Raw genomic sequence first — 27,611 nt, forward strand, 5'->3', positions numbered from 1 at the left:
CACATTATTGATACACTTTCCCCCAGAAGGAAAATAATATGTAAAATACGTTTCACCTTTCTTTCAGTATGATTTCTCCATCTTGACTGTTGGTAGTGTGCATGTATACCTGTGCATAGACCCCTCAGATAGCACCTGATAGTCAGAGCTTTTGCTGTCAATAATCAATTTTTAAGAGCAAACGTATTTAGGCTTTGATAAGTTAAGCATTTCCCAAATCTACCAAGTTCAAAGAAGCACAGGGACTATAAGAAAGGAAAGCTGCTCAGAGAGCCACGTCATGTACTACCAACATTTATTTCTGTTAAAGCCGATTATAAATCATCAGTACAAATATATATAACTTACATTTGCTTGTAAGGCCAAGTTTTAAAAGTAAAATTAAAAATGAGGTGGAGTTCATGATTCATCAGAGGAAAACATGGAATAGCTATAATCTAACAACTAACTTTCACATAGAACAGTGGGAAAATAAGGTTTTTTTTAAAAAAAATTAAAATCTATTGAAGTACATAAAATGGGTTCCTCAGTAGACCTGATGGTAGAGATGGTTACAGTAAACTGTCACAGTACTATAAGAACAATGAAACTGCAGCAGTACGTGGAAGAACCTATATGTAGTCTAGCATGACCTAGCTTGATTCCTTAAAAAAAGATAAAATTTACCAATTGTTTTCAAACCAAGACAATACTGCTCTTAAACTACTCTACAATGTGTGTTTTTTTATTGGTCATGATTGTATTTGCAATATGCTACTTACAATGAACACAGAAGAACAAGCTAGGAAGTCACCTCCCAAACCTCCTCCCATATTACTGATCATAACAATCAGCGATAAATCAATCTTATGTACAATTTTACATCCAGCCCCTTTTTATACCTTTGGCAAGATTACTTACAACTCATTCAACTTTTAGTATCTAGAGCTATTTAAAATAATCTAAAATGCATAAAAATAAAGATTTTGGCTTTATTTCGCTTTTATATATAATCATCACTGTGTTACTCAAAATGGAAGCTCATCCTTTTCCACAGGCTGTATATGCAGAGCAGCTTTCATGGTTTCCCCTCACCTGTTCACAACTCCTCTTTCCCCCAGGGAATGGGGCCCTCGCAGCAAGTCTGACACTCCTTAAACGACAGTGGCATTTGCTTTTCGTTGTATAAGGTCATCCGAAGGTCTTATGGGAAAAGGGCTTCAGGGCTCAGTTCCCATCTTCAGCCCTTTTGAGGTTTGCTTTGCAGTCCAGGCTCCCAAACAGGGAGAAAGGCAGTAAGGGTAGATCGTTTCCTGGATAATTCCCCAATAGTGATGTGGCTGGAGCTGGGAGTCTCCTCCTTGACTGCTCTCTCTTTCTATCCAACTCTGACTCTATGGGAACATCAATGATCGAGGGCGCTTTTTGAATGTCCCCTCCCCCCTTGCCCTCCTTCGCCCAACTCCCCCACAAACAGACAGACTAAAGCACAAGCCACTGGACTGCTCAAAGTTCAATTTCAAAAGTCTTCTGTAGTTCACTGGAGAAAGGATTAGTTGGAGAGGGATTGGTACGCTGCTTTGACTTGCTTTCCAATGCTGCCCACTGTGCCTCAAATGGATCAACCGGCTGGGCACCTGCGGGCGGCTGTATATGCTTGTCCTCCGTGGGCCATCTGGCAGTGTCTACACCGTTGAAAGCAGCTGAGCCATTTTGCTGCTGGGCAGGAGGTTTCAAGAAAGGGCTGGTAGTAGCACTTTTAGTTTCATATTGAGGGAATGTCTGCTGCTTTATAAGACTGGGTGACTGATGAGAGTGGGCCGCTTGAGGGTGGCTGGCTGTGCCAAACACATTGGCTACCATTTGGGAAGGGGTGATCCCAACCACTGGTACACTGGGAGCTGAGTAGGGCATTCCGTTTGCTACGGCATATGGCTGAGCAGGGATAAACGCAGGCTGCATTGGCTGCACCACTCCAACGGGCACTGGCTGAGGAGCAATGAAGGTGCTGACTGGAAAAGCTGGTGCTGCCTGAGAAACTGCCACAGGAGGCTGAAGGAGCGGCTGGGGAGCTGGCGGTGGTGGCTGCGGCTGCTGAGCTCGGACAGTTTTGGATACTTCTTCCAGCCAGCGGTCTGCTTCCGAGGGAGTGCGTCTGTGGTTTGCTTGGAACAGATTTGGTGAGGCGGCCCCAGAGTTGGAACTCCATTCAGTACCTGGGAAGGAACATATTGTTAAAGCCACATTTCACTCGAGTGTACTCCTCATTCTTCACTGATTCTTGATGTTTGGAAAGACATCCCAGTGAGAATCTTGATGAAACGTTAAGCTTCCAACTACCTCAGGGTATTCATAGATCTCTAAATTCAGACTGGTATCAGCAGATGAGCAAACATTACATCCACTGAAATTAGTATGGAAAACTATTTTAATTAAACTAGCATAAATGTGAACTGAGGTGGTCCCCACATGGAAATAGACAATATATTAGGAATAATATAAATTGCAGTTATTTAATCAGAACTACCATGGATATCAAAACAGAATGGCAGGATGTATGGAAAATGGATGTTATGACAAAAGCTATTAATGGGTTCTTGCTCTCCTCTTCACCCCATCCAGAGCTTCTAGACAGGATCTTCCTCACTCTTAAACTTAGAAAAGATAATTCTAATAACTGGATCAGAGAATTGGGCCACCACACTGTACTAAGGCCAAAGTTGGTAAATGTATATGCTGTCTGGTATGGAAAGAAAAACACACACCAATGCTTGCCCAACTCACAGATTACTACATATATGATATTGCTACACTTTTTTCCACATATATGAACCTCAATATCAGAATTCACATTTCACAAAATCTATATATATATAACTTGAAATTGTACTTACTGATTGTTGCTTTCCTTCTTTCCCTTCCTTCACTTCTACTCTTTCCTTATTCTTTTTTATGCAATGCATAATTGCTCTAATTGCTCTGTAACATTCAACACTTAAAATTTCAGTTTCTTTGAACTACTTTAGACTTCAACAGTATGTCTTTCTGGATTCTGCCTTCAGTCCCACCCACACATTTCACCTCTTCCCCTAATCTACCTCACCAAATTTGATGCTTTGTACTAGAAAGAGCATCTGTTACTATACCATTTCCTTACCATCCCATAAACTTAATAAAGGCCACTTAAGCTTAAGGCTATTGGGAGCTGTCGACAACTAAACAGAAGCCCCAGTTCAGTAGCAGAGAATATACAGGACATCAAAGTGGCCGCAGCTTCTGCACCTTCTGCCTTCATACAATATCTCAGGTAGAACCTAACTCTGGTTTTCTGAAAGGTCATACAATTAATGTTTTTAAAGAGCCAAAAGGAATGGTTGTTACAGGAGCAGTATTGATACTACAATGAATTATTTCTCAAAACCTAACAAAATTTCTTTTAAACAGAAGTTGCATTTGAAAAACTGGTGTTTTTTTAATAAAGTCCAGTTTTTCCCTAACATTAAAACTCTTCTTTAAACATAGTATGTTTTTAACTGTGGATCCACTGAAGTCAGTGGCATATCGCTAATGGGGACATGTCCCATGTCTCCGGGCGCCCCCACATGACAAAACAGTGTATGCCCCCGGCCTCCATGCAGACTGGCTCCTGCCATCCCCAGGGTCCTGCTGTCTCCAGGGTAGGAGCCAGCCTGTAGGGGGGTGGGGCTCAGCAGTGAGTGGTTGTGGCGACCATCTGACCTGCCTTCTGCCACCCTCCCACCCCCCTGGCCAGGCTGGCTTTTGACCTCCCCATACCCTGGGGATGGCAGGAGCCAGCCTGCAGGGAGGCCGGGGGCTGGCCTGCTGCTGCAATGCCAGTCCGGGCCACGCCCCTGAGCCCCACCCTCCCCCGGCCTCCCTGCTGGCTACCTGGTTTTTATAAGTGGGCTGGGGGTGGAGTGGGGAGGCAGTCATGCCCCCGGCTGCAGTTTAGCCCTGGTACGGCTAGTTTAGCCCTGGAGGGCTTCTGCAGACAGAAGTGGGGGCCAATGCCTTCTTTCCAATGTGGTCCTCTGAGTCACATCTCTTGTTTTTCCTGGGGGCAGGGACCTCAGTACTAGGGAAGGCAGTGAGTGGATCCAAGCCATGAACAAATAACCTAAAAACTGATCTGCTATATCTGATGGCCCATCTAGCCCAGCATCACACATTTAACCCCTCTAAATGCCACATACAGGATTTGCATCTAATCTTACCAGAAAGTGTGGCTGCAGCTCCAGTTTTAGCAGCAGCCGGAGCAACAGGGGCCTGAGCCCAGGGATTGGTTTCACGAACTGGTATTGCTGTGGATACTACAGTAGTTTGAACTGGCTTAGCAGCAAGCACACTGAAGGCAGAGGCAGTGCCATTAACTAAAATGGGAGCAGACAATATCAAGGCTGTTAATTCATGCAAGGCATGCAGATGACTGGGACATTAAAATGAATGCGTGGTTTCTGCCAACATGCAATACACAATAACACAGTTACTCTTTCACGCTGTTAATCAATAGACTTTTTCCATGGTGCCTTTCGGCTAAGAAGTTAATTTTCTGCTAGCTCTGTAGTAAGAAAACACAGTGATTTTTCACAGATATTGTAGCAGAATGCTAATAAGGCAATCTCCATGTTTTAGATTTAGATTGCAGCTGGATTAGTTCTCCCTGTTCTAACCAAGAAAGTTGTACTATTTTTGGAACAATGAAAATTCAGAGCCAATTATGCAGCGATTATGTGCAGCAGATGAAAATATCCACATAGCCAAAGGTAAAATGTTGGGGCATCAAGAGGGCAGCCTGAATATAGGAGTGTTATATCATCTTTGATTCAGGACCAGAGCCAAAAATGATCTGTTTTAGGGAGCACAAGGGTGGGGAGTCCTAACAAAATCCCAAAATGTAAAAACAGACTTCTGGGGTTTACGACACTTACATTTCCACAGTACGGTGCATCAGTTGCTCTCTAGGGGATAGCAAACCAAAAGCCTTTCATTGATTTAGCTCACCTACATCCTTCACTCTTAAAACAACACAGCAGCGCTTAACGTTGTGCAAGAGGGTTCAGAACTGTGCCAATGAAAGTGCTGGTAAACTACTAATAACCAGAGCTTTAATTAGTATACTGGGAGATTCTCAAGTTAAATTTGCCAATAAATCATCCCCTCCAACCTCGATCCTCTCATCGAGAAGGTAAATGTGTGTGGTTACTGTGTAAAGAAGAAAATACATTGTTGTGTGGTTGGAGTCCTCTCTTCACCTTCTTTGCTGGCTGGACATTCAGAACAGCATTTATCCCTGACTCAAATTGATAATCTCATTGGCAACTTTATCATTCTGTAGTGAGAGGTGATGATGCTTGACTCAGCCCTTTGGTTCTGTAAAGTGAATTTTCTTTATTCTATATTTCTTTATTCTATATTCTATATTCTATATTCTATAATTTCTATATTCTATATAGAAATTATATTTCTATAATTTCTATATTAAGAGGGTCTGCCATTTAAGTCTACATTATGCCTCTTCAGTCCTTAACCCTAATCTCAGATTTGAAGGGAGATAGGGCTAGCGACCTTTAAATAAAATATTATTTATTAATTTCATTTGTACCCTACCTGTCTCTCCAATGGGGACCCAAGGCAGCTTTACAACATTCTCTTTTCCTCTATTTTATCCTCACAATAGCCCTGTGAGGCAAGTTACGCTGAGAGTAACTGGCCCAAACTCACCCAGCCAGCTTCCATGGCATGAGTGGGAACTTGAACTTGGGTCTTCAGATACTAATCCAACACTCTTAGCTACTACACCACACTGTTTGAGACTTCAAAGGGGAGCCTGGTGCATTTCTTACGGGACACGGCCAAGCACAGCACAGCCATTACATCCCTCCTTTGATCTTTAAGGTATTCTGTTTAATGAGAACAGTTTAATCAGATTCTGCCTTTGCCCCAAAACCATGGGAATCATTCCTGAGCTAAAAGGATCAAGTTAGCTATAGCTTCAAAATCTGATGGCTCTGTGTTGCCTCTAATTTAGGGATGAGTCAAACCAAAAAAGACAAGAGTGGAATCCTGAGAACCCTATTTCCTTCCCTCTGGCACAGCACAAGAGTCACTGCAAACATTCAGCATGAGAGGCAGCAATTTCATATTTTAATAAAATGTGACAGTAGTATTTTGCTTATCAGCATACAATATCTGGGGCCTTTTTATTGAGCTTCCTTTTATGACATTAGTTTGCAGTTGAACAGTTTGAGCAGGTTCTCCTGTCTGAGATTTTCCCAGATGTTACCCTCCTGAAAACAATAAATGAGTAATACAGAATGACTTCAAATGCAAATGAAAGGGCTGCAAGACAATCTGAGACACAAAAGCCATTACAGCACAAAGAAAGCAGCACGGCATATGTAGCATACATAGCAAGCACCACAAACGCTCAAGTGGAGAGAGGACATACCTTGAACAGCTGGAGACTGTGGCGCAACAGCAGTGACCGGCTTTGTCATGGGGGCGGAGGAGAAAGGATCCTCGGATGGTGTGCTAAATGCATTCGTAATCTGGGAGCAGAGGGAACTAATGCTATCTGCTTCCCCTTCGACTTCAGGAACTGAAAAAGCACAAATGACACAGCTATGAAGACAAACAGAGGGCTCAAGTCCCCACATTCCCCCTCCCCCACTGCACTGTGATCAATTATGTAAGACTGTATTTTCTATCCCATCAATCCATGGGGAGGATCAAGCAGAGAGCTCTAGAGAACTCTGGAAAACAGGAATCAAGATATGACTGGCTTAGCTCAGGCATTTTATCCCATTGCCCCGCCCCCAGCATGTTTTAAGATCAACTGCACAAACTTGACAATCTCCACATGCATAAAGAACAGGTTTTACTATTGTAGCATAAGCTTTCATGGGCTAGAGCCCTCTTCATCAGACACTATGAACCACAGAGCTGTGTTAAGCAATCTGTAAATCTAAGGTGCCACGAGACATTGTGCTTTTGTTCCAGCAGATTAAAAAGACTATCTCTACAAGTTATAAAGAGTTAACTTGAGAGCAGAGGTAAATAACAGTAAGTACAAAGGTAGAAAAATCAAGGTCTTTGTTGCATTACAACGGGAAAGGGACAAAGGGTAGAGAACGGAACATTGGCCATATTGTGAAGGTTCCTTTTACAGGAGGAAGAGGAGGACCCTCTGACAACTGGATATTCTTCCCATTCACAATCCCTGGGGGCAGGGAAGTCTGTTCTTTCATTCTCCAGTTGGGAGGGAGTGCCCACTAATCTCAGTTTGGAGACTTCAGCAGCTAGAGTAACCCATCACAGAATGTGCCTTATCAGAAACAAACTTTGCCTCTATAGCAGAAGGGATTCACAAAGAGAATGCTGCACAGGAAAAAAAGTGCAAAAGATAGTCTCAAACAACAAAGTGTGGTGCAGGACTTACCTCACACCACCGTTGCAGCCTGGGAGCAGGGAAGCCGAGGGCCACCTCGGTGCTGGCCACATAGCACCTAGAGGGCCAGACCATTAAAGGTTGGCTGGGAGGGGCAGAGCCCAGAATCCATGATCATAAATGGCTGAGGTGGTGCCTCCACTTCTTCTCTGTGCTCACTGTTCTTTGTCAATGTTTAGGTGGAGAGTGTGCGAGTGCCGACACCTCTCCGCTCCTCTTCAAGGGATCTTTGTCAGCTGCACTTCTATTCAACGGTGCTTTTTCTTTGTAGTTCTGCATTGACACTGCTGGGGGGCCCTTCGTATTTTCTGGGTGACAGCAGATTCCCCAGCTTGGAGGTGGTGGCGTGCGAGAGCAGAGGTGAGGGGATTCCTGTTTCAGGGGCCTGTCGTCACAAGGCCCTCAGTGGTACTGGGGGACTGTCCAAAGTTGGGCCAAGCTAGGCTTCACCCTGGATGGCCTAGCAGTGGCTCCATGGGTTTTTGGGCACCACATGGCAGTGGCTTTGAATGGTGGGGAGTAGGCTCCTTTGGAGATCATTACCTTTCCAGCTTGTTGCCTCCACATACTCCCAATCTGCACCTTGCCACTTTCTTTGCCTACTTGCTGCTTCCACGTGCTCCTATGACAGCCCTTAAAGGCTTGCTTGACATGGTTTGGTTACAGGGTGGTAAGGAGCAAGTGGAGGGGGGGCACCTGGCGGTGTGCTTGCATGGTCCCTTCACTGCATAAAGCCATCAGTGGCTTTAAACAGTGAGGAACGGACTTGGTGCACAACACCCCCCCCCCCTTCCTACTCACTGGTCAGACTGCCTGGACTTCAGAGGAAAGGAACGGGAGCTTGCTTTGGCAAGGCTTCTGCTTTAAACAAGGACAGGGGCCTGCCAGCACACTGTTCTTCAGTGGGATCATCTTCAGTGGGATCAACCCTCCCCAGAGATAGTGGGGATCAGATGTGGAATCAGACTGTATGGAATGCTGAATAGCTAGACTGGATTGGTTTTGGGGTGAGGACGTGTGCAAGTGCTGCTAATGCAATATTAGTTTTTTATGTGCTGGTGGAATGTTTATGGAGGTTTTCCGGTATTGAGCAAAACTGACCAAAATCTGCCTTGTCAGTAGAAGGTTTTCCTCCAGTTTCGTTACGTTTCATTGCCAACTGACATAACAGTTGATGCTGGGGGAAGAGTGCGTAGATGATGGCAAACCAGCCTGTGAATGCAGCGTACCTAGTAAATGTCGGAATGCAACTTCATCCCTTGGATCAGTAACACCCAGATGGTGGCACAGGGGGCTACTTTTAATTTTATATGAAGGTGACCAGAGTTTAATTGGAGACTCTTGGATGTGATCTTTTTGATGTCATGGGTCAATAAGGGTCATAGAAATTTATGGCCTTGGTTAAAGTACATGCCACTGCACACATGACAGGTCATGCTGCTTTGGGATAGTTTTGGAAAGGCATAGGAACAGGATAATAACTCAGACGACCCTCCATGTCGATAGAATAGGCCAGGAGACTGTTAAGTCTCAAATAACTTTATTTGATACTGACTTTTTAGAGCAAAGGAAACCCAGTGTTTGGTAGCTAGCATACTGATCCCACAGAAATTAATGGCAATTACTTACACTATGATATGGGATTGCAACCTCAATTTATACATTGCATACCATTTAAAAACATGGCTTTTGAATCACTTACATAAACCCCTTTGTTTGCTGATATCTTAAAGTAAGTGCCAAGCTCAAAGATTACAGGGAACACCAACAAGGTTTTAAAGCTGAGATAAATCAAGATGCATTTGCGCTGCACACACAACAGCATACGTTGCATCAGGATCAAAAGCAGCATGGTAATTTGAAGCATTTGCTAGTGAGAGGTTACCATGCTATTCTCAAGGAAGCAATAGCAACCAATCTGGAACACCATCAGGGAGCTATTCAGTTACATTGCACAGACATAGTCTAACACACTCTTGGAGAAACAGTGCATAACAAAAAAGGTGACTAGAAGCTGAGATTTGATTTTCTAGAAGTTTGTGTTATGTTTTCTCAGGTTAGCACTGCAGTAATAACCTACTGCCTTTTTGTGTATCCTTTTCTAACTTACATGTGTTCATACAGGCACCTGATCAAATCCTCAATGTGACGGGAGAAGGCAAGGCCACTCCGCTAGGTCAGGCAAGTTGCATTACTGTACCATTACGGTTAGTGCTCTTCTATGTGGATGTTTAACCATTGCTTTGCCAGCCCTGACATTACTAGTAAAAGGTATTACACACAAGGTGGACACTGGATTGGCACTGGATACCCCAGTCCTTTAACTCTGCAGACTCATACCTGCCCCTGCTGGGACTTGATGGCTCAGGCCTGTATTGGAAGGGAAATGCAGGGATCCAATGTGGCATGTCCCAATCATGTGGGTCTCCAGTGTTGTGGGCTGTTAGATTATTGCTGAGTTAAGGTTAGTTGCTAGCAGTGACCTTCTGTGGCCCTCCGTGGCCTAGGACTTGCATAGCTAGAGGACTCTCTCTTGCCCACCTGTCCTCATGTCCCAGCTGGGATTGAAGCTGCCACGTTTTGGGTTTCTTCACGTTGAGCATACCACCTGGCATTACCACGATCTGTGGGTGTGCCAATTCTTGAAGCAATCCCCCTGAGCACGTGAGACTTGGGTGCTACCTTAGAAACTTTCAGGAGGCCCGGCCCTTTTTGTTCACCTGAATTTTAAAGGGCGTTTGATGTCTAAGGTTTCTGGCCAGGACAGTAATGCAGTTAGGAGACTCCTTTCAGGTGCAGTCAGGCAGCTGGTGGTGTGCGTTGGTTTGGCAGCTTCTTCAATACTGTTGCTGGTCCCTGGGGTGCCCCCCACACTGTCAGACTTCTGGGTTCCTCTAGAACCTGACCTTCCAAAATTTTTCCCACCTCTGGCAGCTACCTTATTTATTTGTTTATATGTTTTTATCCTGCCTGAAGAAGTCTGTTCTGTGGGAACAGCAGAGGGACAACCAATTTTCTACCAATGTAAGAATAAGGCTTGTGCCTTTTCTTCCCTCAGAGTCATGGCTGCAGGCCTGGTTGCTAACATTTTTTTTCTCAGCACATGGCTTTGCAGGCACTGCGACTGCGGCACAACCAGGAGGCTTGTTCTTCATCTTTTGAGGTCATCCTTTTCAGGCCAACCTTCTCCTTAGCTTTCTTTGAAGTCTTCCACTGTGGAGAACTAGTATCAGGTTCACATGATTATAGTGGTCAGGCCTCAGTCCTGGCGTATGCATGGCTGGGCAGCATCATGATGCTCGTCTGGCTGGGCCAATCAAAACTGGACCAGAGGGCCTCTGGAATGTGGTATTTCTTCAGGCTTCCCCTCCTGGGTAGCCTTGCCTGGTGTGGGGACACAGTTGACAGTGGTGTAGCGCCAAGAAGGCGGGGGTCACAATGCACCAGGTGCACGCCAGTGTGGGGGCGTGGTAGGGGCTTGGAGGGGTGTGGCAGGCATGGCAGAGGCACAATGCGCACGCATGCCCTGGGTGCAGTTCTCCCTCACTCCAGCCCTGACGGTCAAATACGTCTCTGTGCAGCCAGCAGTTCAGCATCCCCCTTTTGGTGCAGCCTGCCCCTCTCTCCTTCCCTCCCCCTCCCCCCTCTCTCTTTTTTTAAGAGCAGGGAAGTAGAAAAGTAGACTGATCAATGAAATGAAGGCTCGCAAAGGAAAAAAACATCTAAGAGCTCAACCAAGAACCTTGAAGCTCTGGAGGCAAGACACGGAACAGAGGATGGTGGGTACTCTCTGGAAACCAAAACAGTCCATTTCCTGCCTTCAGGAATTGTGTTTGGGGAAGTACCTCAGGGTTGTCCTACTTTCAAGAGAAAATATCACATCAACTTCTCTCTGAAGCACTCTTCCATATACAGAGTTCGAGTCAACACAGTGCACTCTATGCCACAATGAACATTTAAACAGAGAATTCAATTTTGCCTCACCTGAGTTTTTCATGGGAAAGTCTGTCTTCCTTTGCACCGTTGAAGGCAACTCATTTATTCGCAAAGAAAGCTGGCGCTTAAATGGGGACATCTTCTGGCTAAGTGCAGGGAAGCCTCTGAAGGAGCCTTGTCTAGCAAGTTGCTCCATCGGAGCATGTCTTCGTGGAATAGCATGAGGGTTATTTGACTCTTTATCCACAGATGCTGCAACATCAGCAGTAGGAGAGGTGGGGGAACTTGGAGATGGGACTGTATTGCCAGATGCGCTTAAACCAGCTGTTTTCACATCCATTTCAACTATATGGTGGGAAAAAAGATGTATGTGAAAAAGTGCTATTTGTTAAAGAACCTTTCTGAATGGGCAAGTTCACTGTAATCTTTAGAATATAACCTGCATTGTGTTAGAAATCATTCAATAACGTTAACTGATGTAAAATGCTCACTAATTTCCTAAGGGAATTGCAGTTGATGCATAGCTAGTACAATTAAAATGTTGTCGCTGCCTGCTTATGCCTTACTACAAACATGATTGGTTATACAGAAGAACACATGGAGGCGCTTTATAGTAATCAGATCACTGGTCTATCAAGGTCAAGTACTGATTACTCTGACTGGAAGCAACTTTTCAGGGCTCCAGGGTCTGATACCTGATCCTTTTAATGGGAGATGCAGAGGATTAAACCTGGGACCTTCTGCGTGGCAAGCAGGTGACCTACCACAGCTATGGCCCAGTCCACACTTTACAATTGATCTATTATGCAGATTAAATCCACCTCTGTAGCATCCATTAACTCTGGCAACTGTTCAAACAACCAAAGTAGATCTCTGTTATTGCAGATTGATGATCCAAACTTTTTCTGTTAAAAGCCATTTGCAAGAACTTTTAAGAGTTCGTTATGATCAACAAAATTGCTTTCTTGGCCTATGAATTCAGAGAGTTAGTTTCAGACTCAGTATGCATGCTTAAGGCACTGGGCAAACAGAAACAGACTGATCTATAGTTGAAGAGTTAGAATCATAGAGTTGGAAGAGACCACAAGGGTCATCAAATTCAACCCCCTGCCACGCAGGAATACACAATCAAAGCAATCCTGACAGATGGCCATCCAGCCTCTGTTTAAAAACCTCCAAAGGAGGAGATTCCACTGCACTCCAAAGCCATGTATTCCACTGTCAAATAGCCCTTGCTGTCAGGAAGCTCTTCCTAATTTTTAGGTGGAATCTCTTTTCCTGTACTGTGAATCAATTACTCCTTGTCCTAGTCTCTGGAGAAGAAGAAAACAAGCTTGCTCCCTGGTTCTGGTGGGTTTTCCGGGCTGTGTGGCTGTGGTCTGGTGGATCTTCCTAATGTTTCACCTGCATCTGTGGCTGGTATCTTCAGAGGTGTATCACAGAGGGAAGTCTGTTACACTCTTCAACATGACATCCCTTCAAACATTTCAACATGGCTATTATGTCACCCCTTAACCTTCTCTTCTCCAGGCTAAACATACCTAGCTCCTGGTCACTCCTCAAAGGGCATGGAATCCAGACCTTTTGACCATTTTGGTCACCCTCCTCTGGACCTGTTCCAGCTAGTCAATATACTTCTTGAATTGCGGTGCCCAGAACTGGACACAGTATTCCAGATGAGGTCTAACAAATGCAGAACAGGATGGTACTGTTACATCCCTCGATCTAGGCACTAAACTCCTATTGATGCAGCCCAGATTTGCATTGGCTTTCTTGGCTGTTGCATCACAATGCTGACTCATGTTCAGTTTGTGGTCTACTAAGACTCCCAGATCCCTTTCACTTGTACTGTTGTCAAGCCAGGTGTCACTCATCTTATATGTGTGCATTTCATTTTTTCTGCCTAAGTGTAATATCTTACATTCATCTCTGTTGAAATTCATTTTGTTAGTTTTGGCCCATATCTCTATTTTGAATTCTGACACTCCTTTGGGGAATTAGCTACCCCGCCTAATTTTGTGTCACCTGTAAATTTAATTAATTGCAGTCCATTTCTCTCTTTAGGTTCACTGCTTCTGTTAGGATAATCATCAGCAAAACCCTTCAGCAATTCCAAGGTGTGCACCATCATTTTCCTTCAATGCTGAATGTGACCACATACATTCTGGCAGTTCATAATTATTAAATTTACACTGTGGTACACATCAGCATGCATGTGAAGAATGACAGAGATGCTGAACTTCAGGATGCTAACATTCAGCTGGAAAATGCTCTATTTTGATACATATTCAAAATTTAATATGTATCAAAATAATGATAAACAATGGCTCCCCAAACTCTCCCATTAGACAGCTATGTGTTCTACCACAGCTGCTTTAGCTATACACTTAAATATGCAAAGAGCAACAGCATCGACATGTTGTTCAGAAGTATTCTAGATGGTCAGCTCCAAGACTTGCCTTTAAACTTGCATAAAATGCAGGAAAACTAAAATTATCAGTTTTTCTGAAAGACCCCTCAATTAAATCCATGTATGTGCCTCTCTTCCTAAAGTATACAGACATGTATTTAATCATGATTTTAAATGCTTTTAAGCTAACATACAGGAATCAAATGATAATGAGTTCTATAAGAACAACAATCAAATGTTTTGAAATGCAAGTGTAAAAATAAAAATAGGCCCTGTGGTGCTCTTCAGAAATGGACAAGAAATCTTGTGAGATCTCACTTCCCTGACCGTTGCTAGGAAGCAGAGGGGACACTGAAACCCCTCCAGGGTCTCACACAGCAGCTCTGCCAAATACTCATTGCAGATGAGGATCATAGCAGTATTTCATGTTCGAAAGCTCAAAATGCTCTCTCAAAATAAACTGCAACCCATCAAGTACCATTCTTAATCTCACTGTGCTTTCTGAGCACTCGTTGCACAATCTCCTCTGGTAAATACCAGTTTGCATTCATTACAGCAACTCAAAACTTTTCACAATACAAAACCACCAGGAAGCAAATGTTATACAGCGACAGTGACACAGAGAAATACCTGATCAGTGAAATTCTCTCAGTGTGACGGTATCTGGAAGCAGGGCTCACTACCACCACAATGTTACATACATAAGATGGCTGAGATGCCATAAATGCTGTGTGATTTCAGAGGCATTTTGCAGGTTAACTAACAGTGAGAAAGCACCTGATGAACAACTGCGCAACCCGTTCCATTACCTTTAGTGTCTTGTATCTGTCTCATTACTTCCTCTCTTTCTGTCTGCTCAGTTGCTGTTGTAACTCGGAACGAGCCCTCTCTTGTGAACGTAGTTCTGCTGGCATCAAAAGTGGCAGTCACTCCACACTCCTTCTCTCTCTTTTGCTTTCGCTCCAAGCAGGCTGCAAACGCACAGCCAACAGCGTGACTCAACCTTTCCCCCTGAAAAAGATCGTGCATCCTTTACAAAAACAAAAAATGCAAGGAAGTATGTCTTGTCTGAACCCTATGAAATGATAGGTGGCATTCAACACATTACACGCCTTCTCTGGAAAGTGTGATCAGGAAGATTCAAAATAACTACCACATGCAATCCCAAAGCACAGGCTTATACAAATTAAACTCTTTGGATATACATGTGACCACCAAAATACAGTAACTAATGAGCAATTTCAACACCCAGGCAGCATTTACTAAAACAAAAGTGCTTCAAAACTAAAACAGATTTTTAAAAAGTGTTTGGTAAGTAGATTTATGATTCTTGTTTGTGTCAAGGAATGCTCAAGACTGTCACTATATGCTCAAATAGTTCTTCATGATAATATTGCAGTATTTCCATTTTATAAGACACTGAGATTTCTCTGCACAAATGGCCCCCATACAATCCGAATCTGTGTGGATGTTTCCAACCTGAGACAAACAGGCTTTTCTTTTAAAAAACACTGGGGTAGCCATGCAACCCTCTCTGTGGTCTAAAAAGCAACTTACGGTGTCCTTTACAGCCATAAAGCAATGACATATCCAGCGGCGTGTAGTGCCATCTCGACAGATGTAAGAAAATGCCCTGTCAAAATTTCTATCTGGTGCGCAGAAAGAAACCTTCTCTATTGTCTGATCGACTATAAGGTCCTAGAAAAAGGAGATACCAAAAGGACAATTCTTAGGAACGTTAGTATTATAGGAATGTGGAATGTATTGCAAGAAACCCCCCACCTCCCGCCATTACAGGTGTCTGAAACCTTTTACTATTTAAGAGCTGAATTATTTACATTCAGAGCAACAAAGAACCAGTATAAAAAGCTATGTAACTTAAAATATATCTAACATGTTTCACAGGCAGTTAAGCCTTATTCTCAAAAATCCTATATATGTCTGGGTATCTCTTACCACACATGACAACAGATGGAAGAGCCTATAAATGTGAATATTAAAGAAACCTCCCTTCAGAAGTATACATATACATGTCCTCAAGGTTAGTTTATTTTCAAACTTCCCTAGAGATTTAATATTTGGAATCTTGGAATAACACATCCATTGACTAACACCATATTCATCTTCCAGCTAGAACAGGTATATTACCATCTATGATTATACAATTACATACTAACATTTAGAATATCAGCACAAAAAATTAGTATTAACTTAGTGGGTTTATCAAAACATAACTGAGATCAGAATATCCTGAACAGTTATACTTGCTCAAAAATGTAGTGCATATATCAATTATGGAAATTCAGTGCAAGTGCACCACAGAAGTGCTAGTCTCTTAATGCAGTAAACCCAAGGTTGGTAGGTACTTTGAAAAACTATGGTGGATAATTTGAACAGCCAGTTTGCCCACGTTATACATGGTATCCTTGCTTCTGAAAAGCAATGGTCTAGTCATATTATTTACATTCATACAGTTTATGTTACAGACTATGCCAGTAATCTACAGTTGTCCCCTTCCTTCTCACATTGTAGATGTCTGGCTAAGTGTGTGAAAGTGTGATTGTCTAGGGCTATTTGGGCAGTTCATAGATGACATGTTAACAAAGGACTTTCCAGCCCTCAACTGGAGAGCTCCAACCTCAAACTGAAGCCTTTCATGATGGGTGACGATTTTTTGTACAGCGTCTTCCAAAGTTTGCACTGTTTGCACAGCTGCTCCTGAGCATCCAGTACTTCATGCTGAGAACCAAGGAAGGAAAGGTGCCATTGTACTTTTGGAACAGTGTCCAAAACAGAGCCAGAGAAGAGTTTTCTCATGCCTCTTTATGTGATGCAAGGTATGATCTATTGAGGCTGCCCTTGTCTTTGATATAAAGTGACAGCTACAACAGAAGCTAGTTAAGTGGTTGTCACTACTTAATCTCTGTAATCCTCCAGATAAGATGAAAGAATGGACACAGTCCCTGTTCTACTGAAATAACTGGCAAGATCTCCAGTCCACACCATGATCTTAGAGGGGCCAAATGCAACCTGATGTGGCCAGGATAGCCTGAGTACGGGGCAGCCTTGGCTGTCTGCCCCAAGGAAACTCAAATGGCGTGGAGGCAGTGAGCAAGCCTGGTTGGGAGAATAGTGGCTCTCTGATCCCAGGTGTTTTAAACCAAGGCATGGCTATGGAGAGAGGGAACAGAGAAGAAGAGAGTGGAGCTGAGCTCAAGAGTTAAGTGTGAAGTTGTGGCAACAAAAAGGGAGGAAGGGGAAATGGGAAGACATTGGCTGGAAACCAAGGAGGTAAGTTGCAGCATTGTGGATCTTCTCCTGAGGTGGGTGAAGTTAACCACAGCTTCAGATGCATGGATTGAGGAATAAATCTGAACAAGCAAACAGTATCTGGCCTGGTGATGTCAAGACCCCGAGGATTCCAGGTATGATGTTCCCCTGCCCCCAGAGGGCTCTCCAGTGATGCAAGAGCACTTTTCAAACAGAGAGATTGAGGACTAATTTAAAATTATTTAATTATATGATGGATAGGTATAAAAAGCCAAAATGATAATTGAGACATATTCCTTGATATGTCTGATAAGCAGATCTGGGCAATTACACATTTAAAAACTTGTATCTAAAGGAAGCAACAAAGGAGGCTTATATCCCAGCAGATCGCATTTGGTAATATTAACGATACAAAAGATCTAACCATTACACAAGATCTAACCTTGGTTTTCTCATCAACAACTCTGAGTCCATCCGCTGAGACCCAAAGGACTGCTTTCACTGCCTTCTTTCCACTCTTGTAGGGAAGAAAAGAGAAACAGTATTATTGTAGCACTGTTAAGTAAGGCTAAATGTAGACTTCCTTCTCCAGTAAACACAAAAGTCAGTGTGCAGGTGATGATATCCAACTTCAGTAGGAGCACCCAAAGCCAGATATTCAGAACTACAAAACCTCCAGAGAATCAAGCCGAGCCAGTCTTTCAAGAACACAGTGCAAAAGGAAGGGGGAAAGAATAGAAAAGCATGAATCGAGTATGTTAATACATTCATAGAAAAGGCAAAGAATTCAAGCTTAAATTCTTTACCTGTTCAAACACCCAACCAAAAAAAAAATCAGTTAACGATGATGCTTAAGGAGTTACACCACAGGTAGCTTTTGTTGCAACTTTTAGCCATGAATATTCTTACTTTATCTTTTTATTACCCACCCACCCCATGCTGCCTTGCAGGTAGACACACAGCATTACTATCAGGTAGGACACTGCTTTATATGACTTCTCTGGTTCATATCACAAGGGTTGGGACACAGTGCAGTCATTAGCACAATTAAGCATCTTAATATCAGGGGGAAGCAGAAGTCCAGCTTAAGTTTTAAAGGAATACCCCGAGAAGTTGTTACATATATTTATATACAAATTTAAATACCGCCTTGCAATTTCTAAAGGCACACATGATGTGCTTGTTTCCTTCCATATTTTGCTATGTGAAAACTAGTTGCTGGTGCAAAATATATAGGTTAATCAAGACTGGAAGCAGTAGCTGGGACGTCAAGAATGTCTGTGATGAGAGAGAGGCGACACCAGTTTCTTATGCAGTGATGCCTTAACATAAGGGCCCTGTTATTCTGGGCGAAGTATGTATAAGAATCTAAAATACTGGACAATCTTAGTAATAGCTTTTAGAAAGCTAAATAACTCCTTGTTCCATTTGTTCTTGTATTTTATTATTCTATTGTATTACAATTTGTATATAAACTGCCTTGAAGTGGAAAGACATCGTAAAAGTCATTTAAATAAATCAAACATACTGTTAAGAGCGTAACACTTTCATTACTGAGCAGGGACCATCAGCAGCCTTGAACAGTAAATTACACCATTCAATCCTTCCAGAAGGAGCTTTCACCAGACTACACACTTCCTTTTATAAGAGCCCACTAGTAAGAGACAGACATTATGGGATTTTTGAGACTTCTGAGGGAAGGGATGGGAGGAAAACATCTAATCATCCAGGGTCAACTGAAGATGAAGCTTCCAGGTTCTGCAAGAACCTGACCTATGACAGTGCTATACCAGGGATGTAACTCCTTATAGCTCAAACACAATGAGGCATTAAACTTACTTTTCCAAAGAAGCCTTTGAAGAACTTCCTTTCCTGGAGGAACAGGGGGGACAAGTCGAACGCTATTACTGAAGGTAGCTAAAATGTCCCAGAGATTCAAACCCACACACATATACAAGAAATGGGGATTGGACAGGGAAGTAGGGAAAAGTTCAGAATTGTTGGGAAAGGATGAGATAAGTAAATGTGAAATAAATGCTGTGAAAATGCAAATAAAAGAAATTTCCATGGGTTTTTATTAGAAAGACAGGCTATAGCTCTGAAATTGGTGGGGGAAAGGTGAGGGGGAATCAGGCCCAATTTCATGCAAAATATTTATTTTATTTTCTTGGTCCCCTTAATTTTAGTAAGTCATAAACCAAACTTGGCAGTAGGGATACACAGCTAGGAATTAACACATTAGAGACATTTAAGATGCTCTGGAAGAAGGCTCAAGCAGCATAAAATCAAAATATTGCAGGGATTTATTATTCAGTCATTATCAAGAGATTTATGTGCCACCAAATGTCACAATTAATTTTCCAAGTTTAACTGTACTAAAGGATTAAATAATCTTTATGCCAATGTTTATTTTGAAATAATGATCCATTCACTAACCAACCAGAAAACTCTAAAGCTTTTAAGTGCACCCCCCCACCCACATTCTGCCCCATAAAATGTGAAAAGGGACATTATATCCATACCCAGGCAGCACAAAGGATATGTAATTTTTATATTATATGTGCAAAATGTGCAGCTTAAGAGAAACTGAGGGCACACAGCAATTAAAATGTTGCAACTTATATTTTATATATAATTAATTTTAGAGTCAGAAAAGTCAGCAATTTCTGGAAAATAAAAAACAGCATTGACAGAATGCCATTTGAAATTCGTCCAGTGACAGATACCACCATTAGCAGCCATATGTGTGCAATTAGTGGCTTGCCACATGGATATTCTCCAATGTCCCCCACACCAACACACACCTTCAACTCAAAGGATGCACAGCCTTTTGAAGAAAGTTACCCACAACATGTCACATGGTTACAGAAGCAACAGTCCAAGTCTGCTTCAAATGTAGGCATGCCTTACCTTTCAAAGTTCCCCTTCATTCAGGTAAATTCCATTTAATAATTATTTCATGTGCATTGTCCCCTACTTATCAGATACCCGTGACTGTCTTTGTTTTCATGTCTACTGCTTTGACCACTCCAAGGTCAACTGTGACTTTTACATCTATTATGCACCTAATTTCTTTCATCTTTCAACATGTAGTATAACATCCACAAATAAGATCAGATACTACTGTCTTGTAACATTAATCGCATATCCAAAGTAACCTTCTTTACTGTACATAACCACTGAAAGAATATGGTATAGAAACTGCTAGGCTGATAAAATTAAGCAGGAACACAATATTATAGATAATCCTAGTATTTATAGTTTCAGGTAAGTAGTTGTGTTAATCTGTAGTAGTGGAACAAAACTGGAATCCCATAGCATCTTGAAGACTAACAACATTTTCCAGGGTTTAGGCTCTCTAGGTATCTGACAAAATGAAGTTTGACTCATGAAATCTAATCTCACCTAATCTTAGAAAAGCTGTTACTCTTCAAGCAACTACCAGACTCAAATTTTGTCTACCTCACATTTATATTACCTGTGTCTCCACAAATGAATTAGGGTTGTTGAATTTTGTTTTATGTCCACAAATTCATTATAGAACCCTATTTTTATTTGCCAAAGAGCAAATGAATCTCAAGGCATTCCACCACTGCCAAGTTAAGCAATAAACATCAAGATAATCAGCTTTCAGAAGATGTGTCAAAGCTAGGAGGTTTCTAAGAAGCTACCTTGTTCGAGAGACATCATTAGTTCTACTTTCAGAAACATGGGTTATAAGGAAAAAATCAGCTGCCCCAGAAAAAGAATGATAAGGAAAGCATGCAAAATGGATTTTAGGGAAGCTATGGAAGTTAATATTCAGAAATAACACTAAGATAGTTTTAAACACAATTTATGTTTCTTTTACCTGCTAAAACAAGAACACACATTAACAAATGTATCATATTTGTAAACATAAAATATGACACGTTAAGACAATTTCTAACCAAACTAGAAAGGATGGAGACAATGCAAGAGACAGGGCAGCTCCAACAAAGCTTACCAATGGGCAAGTATAAGGCGGTTATTAATCAAGAGGAAATCTATTTTAAAGGCTCCTAAGCATGTCCACTAAACCAAGAATTTCAAACTTTATGAAATTCTAATTTTAAATGCAGCTGGGTGTACGTATTTAAGATATTCATAGTCCTACTGTGACTATATCATTAACCAAGTAGGAGTCTCAGTATTCCAAACACATAAGCAAATTTCACCAAGCACATACTAACTCAGCCAAGTGACAACACGTTATAGAAGAATTTGATAGCTTGATTTTAGTGCCCTATTTGTTTAGTTCTCAGCCAAGGCATTTGGTCTTACCACTCAATATCTGTGTCATTCCTGTGCTACTGCTGTACCTTGCTATCTAAACAAGTTGGAGACTGAGAATTCTCTGTTCCACCTTGAACCTCTTCATGCTTCCTTATTCATATTGAGTACCACTTACAAGACATTTTACCATGCTGTCTCCAAATTAACTCAACATTGTTATTTGCCCTTGAAATACAGACATGCTCCACATCCAAATAATGTGGAATGTGCATTAGATACTCTGTATCAACTAGGGTTTAATCAATTAGCATAAACAGGAACACCACAGTTTGGTGAACGCTGTTTCCAGCAGGCTGCTTTGCCTTCTCCACCCAGTCCCAGCTGATTAATTTTATTCTAAAATGCTAGTTTATTCTATTCTACAGGTACAAGTAATGTTGTTAAAACTACCATATTCAAGCAGCAGGTAGCAATAAAAATGTAATAAAAACCCACTGCTCCCACCCACTCCTCCCATAGTATACTTGAAAATAAGTGTGCGCTATCTAGAAGGAAAGGGCTGAGAATCTATTAAAATGAAAAACAAAATAACTGCTCTATATCTTGTCGGGGGTATGCCTCACATTTTTGGTGCAATTAATCAAATATGAAACACCAAACAGGCCTGAGTGAATACCCTCAACAGCAGCCAGAAAAAGACACAAAAAACATCTACAGCAATACAAAGAGAGAATTCTGTCATTTATACAGTTTACAATACACAATTTGGTCTGTTTTGACAACATTAGGCTGTTACAAGAAGTCCCACACCTAAAAAGACATATCTAGAATGCTGTCCTTGAATGACTTCAACACTGTTTTCAGAAAATTTCTGAGCAAAATCTACTCCAAGTCATGGTTATCCTGTAAAAATGAAAGTTCAGCTTGTAGAAATGGACCTGAAGTATTGTTATTAGGCTAGCCAAGAAAGAAGCCATACTGATAAGGAACAAAACACAGAAGGTGAAAAACACTCATGAAAAAGTCAATCCCTGAACAAGAATCCTCATGCAGGACTACCCTACATGTCAACACCAATAAACTTTTTGCCTCAGTTTCATTGACAAATAATGGAAGGGAACTAGTAACATATTAAACAGTAATACGGAGGGAGCAGGAGGAGTGTATGAGCTCTCTCTGAACTTCATAGTAAGATTCCAGAATATCTTTCCTCTGTTTAGCAGAAAAGGCACTAAGAATGGGTTTATCTTGAATGTCACAGAAAATAGTTTTTGGTTCAGCCACTTATCAGGACAAAACAGTCTGGTTCAGGGAATATTACTTCAGAATGATTTTCATTTTCTGTGGGAAATTTAGTAACCAATCATTTACTTAAGTTAGGAATCTGAATAGGGAGCCAAAAATACACCTATTCTTATTTGGATTCTACAAATATGCTACATGGTGTGCTAAAGCTCATCCTATACTTAATTCCCTTACAAAGCAACAAATTCATTGATTAAAACTGGAAGAATCTTAACCGAATGATAACTTAAGATAAGTATACATACAGCTTTCAGTCTCTTCACAGCATCTTCACATATATGCATTCCTCTTGATTCATCCACTTCCACATGTCCCAGATACTAATGAAAACAACAAAGGGGGGGGGGGGGGAACAGATTAAAAGCATTGAACTAGACCAGTTCCTCCGAACACACACACACAGTTCTTGTTAAATCAATTAACTACTTCAGTACTTTTATTTATCCTGTATATGAAAAGGCAGGAGGAACTCAAGAATCACCAAAGATTTCCACATACAAAGAACTGTCATCAAGATAAAACTAGCCATGAATGCATTAAAAAACAGATGGGAGAAAGATATGGGTTGGATCCATACAAAGCTTTTCCAGTGGCAGAATGGAACTTTCCTGCCGCCAACAGTGGCTCACTGATCTGCATAAAATGCTACTCCTGGTGCACAGGGGACCAAAGAGTGATCTCAGGATCATCTGCAGAAGGAGGAAACAGGATTACACTCTACTGTAACTGAATGCTCATTAAGTGTCTTCTGTGCAGGCACACATTGAGAAACTATGCATAACTAGGCCTGCCACGGAGAGGGTTTTTTTCCTAGCTTAAGTTTCCACTGGAAGCGCCCTCCCTCCTTGCTCCCATGGAACTGTTGCAATCATTTCCCACCCTAACAGTCATGTGATCCAAGGGAGCAGTGCCCTTTCCCTCCGTTCCACCTGAGCCAAAGCATGCCTGAAATTATGCTGACACAAGAGTTTGCAACAGGTCAGATAAGAGGGAAAGCACACCTGCACAGTAGTCATGTGAACATCAGTTAGAGTTAACTGCAAACCGGTTTTCATTTTCCATCTTCTGTGAAGTCTCATGTTGGTATTTAGCAAGCTACTCACCAAGGAGCTAAAAAGAACTCTCAGAACTGTCTCACTGGGACACAGATTGAAGTACTGACTGCCTGTAATGCTTCTCCCATTTCTCATGGCTACACCCACCACACAATTCTGTTGTAAGCAGCAGGATGGCTACACCCACCTCACAATTCTATTGTAAGCAGTAGGTGGTACATTTTTTCTTAAATTGCATGTGAGAAATATATCAACACTAAAGGAACCAAGAATGGTCAGTCAGAACATCGGCAACGACTGTTACATACTGTCAAGAGTTCTTTAAAGAAGTTCAACAATAAACTTCCAAATCAACATAACTTTAGTCTTAAAGGAAGGTTGGACACTCACACAGTGAAGGTCCATATAAAAGTCAGCAGCACAGAGCATCTGTCTAGAACATGCTGTGATCTGTGGTGCCCCAGAGGCAAGGAAAGCCCTGTTCAAGATTACTACTTGGAAGATGCCTCTCTCTCAGCTACCCTCTTCTTGTTAGGTGGTCTACCATCAACCCCAACCTGGAGACTTGGGAGCAGGAGTGGTTGTCAGTTTCCATAAGTCTTGACTTTCATAGATGCTCAATGCAAACTACAGCTATTATTGATTGTATACTCCTTGAATTAGGAACCAGAGATAAATTAAGGTTTGGATCCAGGCATTTTACCGAATTCCCCCTCCTTAATACAATCTCTAGCCCATATGCCTTTGCTCATGTAGATCCTACGATTATTTATTACCTTCATTTGATAGCCCACTTTTCTCAGAGTCTCAAAGAAGATTACAAAATTTAAGATATTCTAAAGAATGCTGACCAACAAAACAATGAAATGAGGAGAGGATTCCATAACTAGAAAAAATGCAAGCAAAAACAATCTAAGGCATATTCTAAAGCCTTCGACAATACAAATCTAAGGCATAATCTTTTTGATAGCCAAAGAGGACCCCATACCTCTTTCCATTAGCAGAACTAGATCAGTTCTTCTGAACAAAAAGCAAACACAGGAAATCACAATCACACCAAACAGTAAAGAACAACTATTATACTCAAGGGTGTCACTGAATGTATTATATACATATCATACTTACACAAGTATATAAAATTGCCCTTCCTGAGAAGGGTTCTACGTCTTAGTTTTTTACTGCTTTGAACTCGTTTGTCCCCTTCCGATCCTCCCAAAGCTACTTTCTCTTTAAGTCCTCCCATCAAGCAGCCTCTTCGGCCACAAGGGCCCACTCTTTTTTGGTGGCAGCTTCAGTGTTATGGAATACTTTCTTCCGGGAGGTACAGAGGTTCCCTATACTGCCCACCTTCCATAAGAAGTGAAAGGCTATTCTTTTTGGGTGGGTACTTTGCAGTTAATAGGCAAGGTATTTAAGGGAAGTGTTATAAATATGGCTTAAAGTCTACTTTTCAATTGTGTCTGTTACCTTTGGGTCAAGTATTTTTGTAAGTCACTTTGAGCTACTGGAAGGAAAGGTGGAATATAATTATTTCACACAAAGCCAATAAAACAAGTGCTATTTGATGCTACTACGGTATACTTGGGTAGCAGAAGCTGATTAAAGGTCAAGAAACACTGGAATAGCTATTTGAAATGCATTTTCTTTAAAAAGGGGGAGATTATAGAGGCTGTGTCAAAAGGAAGAATAATTTTAGGTAGGATGCGGAGAGAGGCTTTTCATTCCATCTCTGTGCTGTAACAGAATAAAACTCTTCAAGCAGCAACAGTTCGTATTGCATTATGAATATGAGATCCATTCTACTTGGCAAAACTGCACAAAACAAAAGATGGCATCCTTAGCACTGCCTCAGGCAATAGGATTTAGCTCAGACAACGGCTAACCTTCGATTTCAGAAGAAAGCTATCACAGCATAATCTAGGATCACTGAAATCTATACTACACTAAATCAATCCTTCTACTGGAAAAAGGATTCACTTCCACCTGTTCTATTTTTTTTCTCCCAGAAGTACGGGAACCTTTCCGACCTTGTCAGGCAGTTCCACAAGGTGGAGCCACCACCGAGAATGAGGATTAAGGGAAGGTTGCTGATCTTATTCACTTGCAGGGTGGCACCTTAAGAATTCTTTGTTCGGATGAGTGAAGCTGTCATGGCAGAGCATAGTGGGAGAGGGATGTATGTCCAAGGCTATGAAGAACTTTGTAGGTTTTACATTATTGAATTATACAAACACGTTTGTCAAAATATAAGTCTGTCACAGAAACTATATTGAATATACATTTGCTTATTTTAACTGAAGCACAAAGCCTTCAACAATACTGTCACTTATTCCATAAGCAGACCCTCAATGAAACTATTAAGAGATATTTATATCACAGCATAAATTCACAAAACAAAAGTCTGATCTCCCTTTTGTTGTTCTAGAGTCTGCAAGCACGAGACCTTCCAAAAATAAACAGAATCTATTAAAAACCTTAACTACAGAAGATGTCACAGACTTTCATTAATGCTTACCATGAAAGCTGCAATAGTGAAGAATCCTCACTTGATTTTATCACCCTTTTTGAACAGTCGCTTTACTGACAAGGCCATTTCTAACAGGACTCTACACCCAATTCCTTATTTTCCACACAAATTGTAATTTATGGGATGGGCTTCATGTATAAGTAGTAATATGAAAACTATTTCATGTCAGGCAGCTCTAGCCAGTCATGTTCTTCCCCTGAGAAAAACTGTCTTACTGAATTCACCATAGTTTGAGTAACTGCAATTACTTGAATTTTATGAACCACAAACAAAGATCTCATGGAAAAGATCTTTGGAACTCCCCCTTCACACTGGAGCCTGAAACGGAAATTCAGCAGAAATCTCCCTACCCCCTTGAAATCACGTATGTACCAACCGAAGCTTATGCAAAAGAAGGAGCAATTCCATGTCCTATGTCATTCCTAAGGATCCCAGAATTTTCAGGATTTGGGCATTCTGCGGGGAAATGGGGTGGTGGTGTTTGAAATATGGCATGACTGTTGTTCCATTTAAGATTCAAGTCAGGAATCATAAATTCCACTCACAATAATGGCAATGCTACTAAGATCAAGCCAATGTGGCGGTCTTGTGGGAGCTTTTCCCTTGCCAATATAGGGGAGAAAGATAGAATTTTGGATACTCACATTAAACAGAATCTTGAATATTCACATTAAACCGAACCTTGGATACTCACTGTGAGGGTTCCTTCTGCTCTGAGGTAAAAGGGGAATTTTGATCTTAAAATATTCCCACTGGTTGCTTAGCAAGGCAGGACTAATTTTGTCACTTTCTCTCTCCAACGCAGGAGCCTCTTGAGCGCTGTCTGAATACTTCCCATGCTAAACCAAGGATAGGAAGGCGTATAACCAGATACAGAATGTTAACAAGAACAGGTGTAAAAACACTGTTGTAATACAGGGAAGAAAAAGAGCTAGTTCTGGGGAAGGTTAAGAGTATCAAATGTCTTCCCTCAGTGCTGGATTGTGTGAGACATTCATGGTTCTGAGTGGGTTCCTTTCAACTTTCCTTGTCTCTGCAGCCTGTTTTCATTATAACTGTACTTTTAGGGGGTGGGTGAGCAAGATACCCTCCTTACCTCAGAACAGAAGGAATCCTCATTGTGAGTATCCAAGGTTCTGTTCTCACTCTGAGGAGGAAAGCATCTTTACTTTGGGGCTTCCAATAGTGGTGTTCCACAATCTGGGTGGGAACTAGTTATTGTCTACCACATGCTGCACCTCTCTGCATGAAGGTGGTGTTCAGTTAATGAGAGTGGATTGAGCTTGTAATGTCTAATGAAAGTTGACATAGAAAGTTGACTTATACTGTTCTCTTGGACTAGAATTTAACCTTTTTACTCTTACAAGGAAACTATGTCACCCTTTGTCACACCCATACAACTTTGGT

The 27,611-nt window shown here is 41.7% G+C and overlaps 1 protein-coding gene across 7 annotated transcripts in view; it reads right to left on the reverse strand.

Annotated features, from left to right (window-relative positions):
* Nucleotides 1-278: 278 nt before the first annotated feature.
* Nucleotides 279-27,611, reverse strand: part of NUMB (NUMB endocytic adaptor protein) — a 92,868-nt gene continuing 65,535 nt past the window's right edge. For 4 of the 7 annotated variants that reach the window (XM_048484180.1, XM_048484182.1, XM_048484178.1 and 1 more), the window contains exons 3-11: nt 22,868-22,942; nt 18,903-18,935; nt 17,506-17,580; nt 15,351-15,491; nt 14,603-14,804; nt 11,432-11,728; nt 6,449-6,598; nt 4,215-4,370; nt 279-2,195 (exon numbers count right to left, since the gene is read on the reverse strand). In XM_048484180.1, the coding sequence (XP_048340137.1) occupies nt 1,486-2,195; nt 4,215-4,370; nt 6,449-6,598; nt 11,432-11,728; nt 14,603-14,804; nt 15,351-15,491; nt 17,506-17,580; nt 18,903-18,935; nt 22,868-22,942 (1,839 nt within the window). In that variant the 3' untranslated portion in view covers nt 279-1,485. The remainder of the gene's footprint in view (nt 2,196-4,214; nt 4,371-6,448; nt 6,599-11,431; nt 11,729-14,602; nt 14,805-15,350; nt 15,492-17,505; nt 17,581-18,902; nt 18,936-22,867; nt 22,943-27,611) is intronic. The other 3 variants (XM_048484183.1, XM_048484184.1, XM_048484185.1) reach the window with 3 other exon arrangements.

Source organism: Sphaerodactylus townsendi, linkage group LG02 (assembly GCF_021028975.2).
Source record: "Sphaerodactylus townsendi isolate TG3544 linkage group LG02, MPM_Stown_v2.3, whole genome shotgun sequence".
NCBI classification, from domain to species: Eukaryota; Metazoa; Chordata; class Lepidosauria; order Squamata; family Sphaerodactylidae; genus Sphaerodactylus; species Sphaerodactylus townsendi.